The 10,263-nt window shown below is 38.2% G+C and overlaps 1 protein-coding gene across 1 annotated transcript; it reads left to right on the top strand.

Annotated features, from left to right (window-relative positions):
• Nucleotides 1–2,483: 2,483 nt before the first annotated feature.
• On the top strand, nt 2,484–10,110 carry ZBTB33 (zinc finger and BTB domain containing 33). The gene is made up of 2 exons (XM_069462891.1): nt 2,484–2,756; nt 5,166–10,110. The coding sequence occupies exon 2, from the start codon at nt 5,168–5,170 to the stop codon at nt 7,190–7,192; it is 2,025 nt and encodes a 674-aa protein (XP_069318992.1). The 5' UTR covers nt 2,484–2,756; nt 5,166–5,167; the 3' UTR covers nt 7,193–10,110.
• Nucleotides 10,111–10,263: the final 153 nt, after the last annotated feature.

Here is a 10,263-nt window from a genome sequence, read left to right as displayed (position 1 = left end):
TCAAAACTTTGTTTTTCCCATTCTATCTTATTGGGGTTTCTTCTTGTGTAGGACCTTACCAAATCTGTGACCCTAAGAATAACTCAGAAGAAGGGCTCTAGGATGGAATGAATGTCACTCTTTTATCTTTTATCGCCATCAATTAATATATATTAAGCACCTACAAGATTGTTGGCATTTTAACACAGGAGAGGACAGTTACTGCCCTTGTGGAATTCATAATCAAATTCAAACAAGACAAGCAAACACTGACAATGTGGCTATAAAACCTAATTGATTCCATTTTCAGCCAATCAAAACCTTTCTAGTGTGGGAAACGATACCTCCAAATCTGTTTGATACAGGTTCTTCTCTTTAAAATCTACTGGATTGTTTGAAGTAGGATTAAGCCTTCAGATAAAAAGCAAAAGGTGAAATAACTCATTGAGAAATAGAAAATTAATGAAACTTTCCAATGATCCTATCACAAAGACAATTATAGCAGCCACTCAAGTTTCTTGGTGTGCTTTGCTTTCCTACAAATAAAATTCCTTTCCTGATCATTAGATCCCCTTTAATTATAGGTAGATTTTTAACTTTAGTTTTGGCTGAGTTGGGAGGTGAGGGACATAGCCAGAAGGGAAGAGAAGGTTTCCTGTGCTTTGAATTAACAGGTTTTCATCATACCTCAGTTGGAACTCCACACTTCTAAAGCCCTATCAGGAAAGGGACAAAGGCAAGGCAATTCTGTTGGCAGCCTTGGTGATGTTAATGCTGGTGGAAAAGAAGCTGTATTGTGTTTTCCAATTTACTGAAGTGACCAACAAATATGATATCAAGAGTGGCATCTGCTGCCACTGTGGTCTGTATTTCAAATATATGTCTCATTTTAGTTTCAGTCAACTAAGCTACTGAAAGATAACTAGATCCTACATTTCAAGATATAATTTATTTACTAAGGGGTTTTTTTTTGCTACTAAATTTTTGGGGAGGATAACTCAGAAAAATGGTCACTAATCTGCTAACTAGTTTTGTTAAGTTCTCAGTTGCCAGGAAAATACAAATATACCTTAGTTTCTTTCACAGCAGTGCACTGCTATTTGCATGAAATGTCTTTATATTAAGCAATGAAAATTTCATAATTTTAAGTCCTAATCAAAAACCAATAATGCAATAATTTCCACATAGTTTGTTTTCCCACGATACAAAATCTTGGAGGAGAGCTTAAGGAATTTTACATTTCTGTGTGAAAATATTGCTGTATTACAACACTTTGATGTTTTACTATGTGGCTTTACTTTACTGAGGAAAATGTAGAATAGATTAGGAATTGATAGATGATGACACCCATGTCTGATTTCCTGTTGAAGAAAATTAGATCTTGTTAGATTTGTTTTCACTCTGTAATGCCCTGATGGGCATTTGCAGCAAGATTTTTGGAGGAAAGAAGCACAGGAATTCCAATTGAAAGGTAAATAGGTGCACATTTAAGTTTTTGGAAACTGATGAAATGTTATCCTATACATATCTTTAAAAAAGAAAACGAAGGTAGTGAATTGGTTCCTTAGTTGAGTATGATTGACAACCAACCTAAAGGGAAGTATTTTGCTCTCCAAACACCCATCCTGTTGCTTCATTCATCATGGTACTCAGTTGGAAGGGCATTAGCAGAGGATTTTTAAAAATTATGTAACTCACAACTTATTTATTCAGTCATTAAACAATCACTGAAAGCCTACTGTGTGTCAGACACTAAAGCTCTCTGAGGATTAAATACTATGCAAATAATAAAAAATTAACAATGCTAGTGTTACTATTATAATGTTCATCTTTCAGGATACAGCTCAAATGACAACATTCAGTTTGCTATTCTCTTCTCAGTGCTTCTACACGTTGTACAAATAATTTTGTCCACGTTTGTGCATCTATCTAATGAGCTCCCTAAAAAAGTAGAGACCTTTGGCTTATTCATTTTTGTATTCCACAGAGCCTAACATAGGGTTTGCTACAGATCAAACAGGTAGTCGGTAAACGTTAGTTGAAATGAGGCAATTAACATAGTACTGCACCATTGAATTAAGAAGATAGTAGTTGTCCAAACAGTAGATGTCTTTCATAAAAGTAGTTACTATAATGTAGTTGTTATCCTAGAACTTGAATTATCGTAAAGAGCTAATACATTTTATTTGATTATATGTATTCAGATATTTGAAGAGGATTTATCATCTAACAAACAGGCTGATAGAGCAGATTCAAACTTGCCAAAGAAACGAAACCCGTCTAGTCTCTAAAAGTTTGTATGCCCTAGAGGCTTACACTGAATTTAGATGAAAGTGACTTGCTTCCTTTCAACTCCAGCTGCTTGTGACTGCATTACCGGATCTTTCCCTTCCCTTTTTCCCACCCTTTCGCCCTCCGGAAAGAGCCGAACACTCAGAGCTTCCCAGTCTTCCCCCGCCCCCTTGCGGAAAGAGCCGAAGGCAGAGTAGGGCGCCGAAGCGGACCCTCGAGCTCGGGCCCTTCCGGACCGACCCGGACTGCGCTCGGAAGAGGAGGGCGCCTTTGACTTCGGCGCTGCGCCCCCGCGCTGTGCCCTCTGTTGGCGGCCTGGGGCAGCGGTAGCAGCGGTGGCGGCAGCCGCGTCGACGTCGGCCAAGACTGGAGCGACGTTTAAAGAAGGGGCAGAATCGCCGGGGAGTGCAGCTTTTTCTTTTTGAGGGACTTCCACCCTTGCGCGCGGCCCGAGGAGGAGACGCGGCGGCGGCGCCGGGAAGCAGGTGAGGACCCGGCCCCAATCCGGGAGGGGGCGAAGGAGCGCGCCTGCCTCCTCTGTCCCTGGGCCGCGCCTGCGTTTGCATTCGCCTCACTTGAACCAGGAAGCGGCGGAGTCGCAGGCTCCGCTCCTCCGGCTCTTTCTTTGTGTGGGCCCGGGAGTGAAGGAGGGGACGAACCGGGAGGGCCGCGGCGCGGTCCCCTTTGCCGTCAGAGGCCGAGGGGCTGCGGGTGCCCTGGGTAGGCCCCGGGGCGTGGGGAGCCCGCCACCTAGACCCCTTTTCTCTTGCCCCTCTGCCTGCCTTTTTGTGCCTCTTTTTCTCCTCCTAGCTCCTACTTTGATTTAGAGCTTTTCTGCCAGGCCCATCCTCCCCTTCCGTCCCCTTCCCGGGGCATAACAATGCCGCCTGCTTCGCCTCATCCCCCCACAACACCCCACCCTACCGTTGGCCACCTTCTACTTTCCCTGGCACCCCTTATTCCTCCCGCCTCACACTGTTGTTTGTACCTCCGTCTGTATTTGCAAGAAGCTGGCTTTTCGCGTGAATTGGGGTTAAAAACCTTGGTTGCAGCTGGCAGGGTGCAAATGGGGAAGAGGGAGGTGGAGGAAGGGAGATGAGGTTCAGCTGCCGCAGGGAGCCGCGTGTCGGTTCGTTTCACTCCCTAGCGGATGGCTTTTATCTCTTTTCCACCTTCAGCAGCCCTTCTGAACCTGCCCTCGGTCCAGGATTTATCTCACAATAATGTGGAATGACTTTGCCATAGTCAAATCGTAAATCTCGGGGGTGGGTTCACATCGACTTTGCTGTCTCTGGGCCCACCTTGACTGGGGAGGGGGACACCTAAACAAAACGAAACCAAGTCCCAGCGTCACCTGGACACGTACATTTGACGCATTCCCACATTGGAGAAACCCATGTGCAAACCACAAAAATTGTGTTACCGTATTCAGAAAACGTCTCTTTCCACGTGAAAGTCACTTCTGTCGAAATCCCCATATTTCCGGAAGCCCTGGGTTTTGGCATGCTGTCCAAAGGTCACCCTTGCTAATGAATGCCTTTATGGTAACCTGGAATTCCTTGGTACTGTTAACATTGCAACACCTTCTAACAGATAATGTTTTAAATCCTTGATTTTTAGACTTTTTGTTTACTTTTTGTTCTTAAGCTATAATTTTGAAAAATGTAAAAGGTATTTGAGACGTACTGCTTTCCACGTGTATATAACTTAAGTAGTGGGACAGTGATACTCTTTTGGTAACTTTAAAGGGAGAATATTAATAATATTTCTTTACTAAAGATAATTATCAACTAAAAATTGTTAATGTATAATATCCGTATTTATATTTAATATGCTGGTGTGGTGTTTTTACAACTCCGGGATCATTGTTACTGGACTATCTTCTGCGAAGTGCAAAAAAAAGATATTTTGGGGTGCTACATAGCAATGCAATTTACTGACATTCCCCCCTTTGTAGAGTAATGTCTGCTTTGTTTCAATAAGTTAATGTTTTCATTTTCACTAACTCATTTGGTGTGAAGAAAGTTCTCATACAATGCACATAATTCTTTACAAACAAAATGAAATGTTTCCTGTTTTCATGAAAATAAGCATTAAGAGATGGTAAACTTTCCTTTTGTTTTGTCTTATTTTTTCATAATATCGTCTGTTGACTTCACTTGGCACTCTATTTAACATTTCACCTCTGGAGATTGTAAAGGTAGAGAGGTGAGGAAAAGGGACAAGGGGATGAAGAGAGAGCAAGGGTAAGAAAGATGTTTAATAGTTTATCAAGATGAAGCACTTCAATTTAAGAACAGAAAAATAATGGGATGATGAGAGGTAATAATTGTCAGTGTTTATAAATGTCGTTGGTTACAGGGAGTAACTTTTGCATCTGTTTTTAAATATTAAAATTTAGTATGTATTTCAGACTCAGTATTGTGCACACCAAGCTTTTCTAACATTTAAATCATTCATTTATGTATGAAATAATTTCTATGCACTCATGATGATTTTCTTTAAAACAATTTTAAGACAGTTAAAAATCAACTCTTGCCTCTTCTTGAGAAAACCCAAAATTGGGACTAAGAAAATTAATTACAGTCTTTAAAATAATCACTTAGTCGAGATGCAGGTATCTGAGATTCAAAGGAAGGTGACTGGAGATTACTATTCAAATCTATATAACAATTTAAAACTTGCTCGACTCTCTCAGGAGGAAGTCATGAGATCTGATAAATAGTCCAAAAGCCACCCTGCATGAACAATTTCTATAAAAGCCAAAAAGTTACACCAAACTTTGGTTAAAACTTGAATAAACTAATTATGCTGTGGGTTAAATTCTGAATGATAAAATACTTTTGTTTTTCCTCTCTAATCCTCTCTCATTTCCTCCTCCCTTTCTCTTATAGACATGGAGAGTAGAAAACTGATTTCTGCTACAGACATTCAGTACTCTGGCAGTCTGCTGAACTCCTTGAATGAGCAACGCGGCCATGGACTCTTCTGTGATGTTACTGTCATTGTGGAAGACCGAAAATTTCGGGCCCACAAGAATATTCTTTCAGCTTCTAGTACCTACTTCCATCAACTCTTCTCAGTTGCCGGGCAAGTTGTTGAACTGAGCTTTATAAGAGCAGAGATCTTTGCAGAAATTCTCAATTATATCTATAGTTCTAAAATTGTTCGTGTTAGATCAGATTTGCTTGATGAGTTAATTAAATCAGGGCAGTTATTAGGAGTGAAATTTATAGCAGAGCTTGGTGTCCCATTGTCACAGGTTAAAAGCATCTCAGGTACAGTTCAGGGTGGTAATGCTGAAACCTTACCTCCTGATTCTAGTGACAAGAACCTTTTATTACAAAAATCAAAAGATGAAGCCCAAGATAATGGGGCTACTATAATGCCTATTATAACAGAGTCTTTTTCATTATCTGCTGAAGATTATGAGATGAAAAAGATCATTGTTACCGACTCAGATGATGATGATGATGATGATGTCATTTTCTGCTCTGAGATTCTGCCTGCAAAGGAGACTTTGCCGAGTAACAATGCAGTGACACAGGTCCAGCCTAACCCAGGCCCTGTTGAGATTTCAGATGTTGCACCTTGCACTAGCAATAACTCTCCCCCTTTAACAAATATCACACCTACTCAGAAACTTCCTACTCCTGTGAATCAGGCAACTCTGAGCCAAACACAAGGAAGTGAAAAATTGCTGGTATCTTCGGCTCCAACACATCTGACTCCTAACATTATTTTGTTAAATCAGACACCACTTACTACACCACCAAATGTCAGTTCTTCACCTCCAAATCATATGTCATCTTCAATCAATTTACTTGTGCAGAATCAGCAGACACCAAACAGTGCTATTTTAACAGGAAACAAGGCCAATGAAGAGGAGGAGGAGGAAATTATAGATGATGATGATGACACTATTAGCTCCAGTCCAGACTCGGCAGTCAGTAATACATCTTTGGTCCCACAGGCTGATACCTCCCAAAATACCAGTTTTGATGGATCATTAATACAGAAGATGCAGATTCCTACACTTGTGCAAGAACCACTTTCCAATTCTTTAAAAATTTCAGATATAATTACTAGAAACACTAATGATCCAGGCTTAGGATCAAAACATCTGATGGAGGGTCAGAAGATCATTACTTTAGATACAGCTACTGAAATTGAAGGCTTGTCAACTGGTTGCAAGGTTTATGCAAATATCGGTGAAGATACTTATGACATAGTGATCCCTGTCAAAGATGACCCTGATGAAGGGGAGGCCAGACATGAAAATGAGACACCCAAAACGTCTGGCAGTGAGACGGCAAACAAACGTATGAAAGTAAAACATGATGATCACTATGAATTAATAGTAGATGGAAGGGTCTATTATATCTGTATTGTATGCAAAAGGTCATATGTCTGTCTGACAAGCTTGCGGAGACATTTTAACATTCATTCTTGGGAGAAGAAGTATCCGTGTCGTTACTGTGAGAAGGTATTTCCTCTTGCAGAATATCGCACAAAGCATGAAATTCATCATACAGGGGAGCGAAGGTATCAGTGTCTGGCTTGTGGCAAATCTTTCATCAACTATCAGTTTATGTCTTCACATATAAAGTCAGTTCATAGTCAAGATCCTTCTGGGGACTCGAAGCTTTATCGTTTACATCCATGCAGGTCTTTACAGATCAGACAATATGCATATCTTTCTGATAGGTCAAGCACTATGCCTGTAATGAAGGATGATGGTATTGGGTATAAGGTTGATGCTGGAAAAGAACCTCCAGTAGGGACCACCACGTCTACGCCTCAGAACAAGCCAATGACCTGGGAAGATATTTTTATTCAGCAGGAAAATGATGCGATTTTTAAACAGAATGTAACAGATGGCAGTACTGAGTTTGAATTTATAATACCAGAATCTTACTAAACTCCTTTGAAATACCAGAAAGTTTTGGTTTGGATTAAGGGACGGGTTTCAGAAGACCTATAAAACAAGGTGCAAGCAAAATTTGATCTGCCACATCATCTGAAGGTAGTCTAGTGGGATTATTTGTTGATAATATTTAGAAGCAAATTTTTCTGAAAGTTTGAGTAGAGATTGAGAAGTCCCCCCACAAGTATTTGTTTATATAGTTAGCTTTCAGCTCATTTAAGAGGCAAACAAAAATAAGCTTGGAGAGATAGTTTTCTGAATAGAATTTGAAGCAGTCTGAATGTTCTTTGAAAATAACTGGAGTTATTAGCATACTTTCCCCTTCCGTGTTAGCACTTTACTGCTGAATTCTCAATTTTCTTAACATTGAGACTATAAATGTGTATTGTGTCTTGTATATGGCATAAAAAGTAAACAAGAACTTCTAAAGTTGTTCTGGAAAATTTCAGAATAAGTCTCCAACTTGGTTGTGTATTCTGCTAGTCCAAACGGATAACAACCTCCCACCGCCCTCCTTTCATGAAAATAGCCATGCAGACAAGTCTCTCATCTGAAGAATGAATTAGATTTAGCTAATTAGAATTAATCCTTGCTTTTATTGCCATAGTCTAAAAGACTTTGGTGGCTAGTCCACTGTATACCTTTGCAATGGTCTCTGTGGGCAAAAAACTAATGGAAAAACAAATCTCTAATGCAGACAGATGAAAAGTTCTGTTGCACTTATTTTTAATTCTGTATTCTTACGTGATAAAGGATGGAATCAAACGAAGATTTCCTTTTTGCCTGTTATGGTTAAAAATATTCCCCCCCAAATTTTTCCAATTTTGAATCTAAGGGCCACCAAATTAATCTTTAATTATATATAAATCTTTGTAAATGATAGAATTCATAGGTGAGACCTTTACATATTTTATGTGGGAGGCTACTGGCATATATTTTTAAATGTTCATATTACTTAGACTCTCCAATAGGAAGTCTTTATTTGAAATAGTTGAATCAGTGCTCTAGTATTTTCCTTTCAACAAGATCTTTTAGGTTTTGACCCCTTCTAAAATAAGTTTTATTCCATCTTCAGATTGCCGCGATATTATAGCAATCACAAACTACATCTGGAATGTTACATAGGCTTGTCAGTTCCCATTTATCTTGACAACAGTATCACCTTTCTTCCTTTTAAAATGATGCATATTTAAACATTTAGAAAATAAAGTTAAAACTTATTGAAGTGCTAGTACTAAAAGGAAGCAGGTTGGAACAAATGTATAGCCTAGCATTTGTAACAGAATTAACTTGTTGAACTTCTGTAAATGAATTTTTTTAGCAGAGGAAAAAATTTAATAGATATTGGAAAAGATTGTTGTGCATAGTTATTAGTCATTTGTAACCTTGCTTATTTCTTAGTTCAGCATAGATGTTTTCTTTCTCCTTAACTATGTACTTTTAAAAATAGTCTATTTCTCGACCTTGAACTTAAAGCTTTAATCATAATTTCTCATGTATACATCATTCTTCTGATGGTAAGCTAGATTTGAAGATAATGGTTTCAGTGTTTCTTAAGTTGGTAGCTGAGGGTATCAGGCATCAGTATATGCAATAATACAAGGAGAAAGAAAAATAATATCCTTTGCTTACCAAGGGGCAGAGTGATGTGCATTTGTCTGTTTTCTCTAAGTCTAGACCTTTAAACCATTTTGTAAACTAACCCTTGGGAAATTTGAAATTACCTTATAACTTAAGACTGTGATCTCTGGAATCACCATATCTGTTTCTCTTCTGTGTAGATATTGATGAAATTACTCTTTGACTATAGGGTTCACTCTGAAATGTTCTCAGTGGAAATTTGAGTTTCATTAATGTTATTTCACTAGTTAGATACAATTCTACCAATGTGAATGATATTGATGCCAGCAGAGCTTCCAGACTTTTCAGATTCAACTGCTAGATAAATTAGTTTGTCATAATAAAACTTGGTGGTTTCTACAAGCCTATTATGACAAACCAGGAATTCTATAATGGAAAACTATCCATTCTGAATAATATGGATATAATTATTTGCTGCTGCTGTGCTCTGTACATTCTGAATATGAAATTTAAACTATGTGCCTATTAAAGGTATCTTCTGGAGTTTTTCGGGAGGAGGAAAACTGGAAAAATAAATTGTATTTTTGCCAGAAGACTCTTACTTGCATGTGTCTCAGGGTCTTCAGTTTTTCTAGAAGTTTCCATATCCAAAGTTTAGAGTTCATGTGAAATACTCCTTTGGGGTGAAAACTCTTCACTCCTGGTATTTATTGGATTAGAAATCTGTAGCAAGATGCTGTTTAATATTTACCATGGGTTTTTTCTATTTTATACTTAGCTTTCTGGCCATTGAACTTCCTTTTTTCTTTCAAGTTGGCTTCAAATTTGCTCCTTTGCTAAATTACCTGTAAATATTCTGGATAGTAACTATTTGAAATGGTAATTTGTTAAAAGAAATGACAAAATGAAAACATTCAAACTAAGCAAAGATTTTAAAATGCCATAGCAATTTTGCAAGACTAACTTTAAAATATACTCTGAATGATTATTATGATCTTGGTAGTAATGATCCCCCATAAACAACCACTATGAAGGAATGATGCCACATTTTTCCCCATTGTACCAAAAAGGTAAAACAAATAGGAAACATTGTTCAAGGTATTTTGTATTGTCAAGGCATGTATATTCTAAAGAATTAAATGCTAATTCAACAGCATTGGCATCCTGCCCTCTGTCAGTCATATGAAACTTTGTTCATTTCCCCCAATACTGTAGTGTTCATACTTGTACTATCTTCTCCATCATGATTTTTAAGTTCTACTTTTCATTAACCATCGCCTGATATTAGTTCATAGAGCTTCTTATGGCAAAAATAAAATGTTTAATTCTGACTTTTGAGTGTGCTTTTTACCAGATTATCTTTCAGAAATTATATAGGCTTTTATATTCTTTTTTTTTTTCAATTTTTATAGCAGAAGAGTGGAGCTGTATTTCTGATGACAGCATGGCAAAATTTCCCAATAGGTTTTATATGTTGGTTAATC

The sequence above is a fragment of the Eulemur rufifrons genome, chromosome 30, assembly GCF_041146395.1.
Source record: "Eulemur rufifrons isolate Redbay chromosome 30, OSU_ERuf_1, whole genome shotgun sequence".
Taxonomy (NCBI): Eukaryota; Metazoa; Chordata; class Mammalia; order Primates; family Lemuridae; genus Eulemur; species Eulemur rufifrons.
The sequence above is the reverse complement of the archived record's forward strand: the minus strand, read 5'-3'. Positions and strand labels throughout refer to the sequence as shown.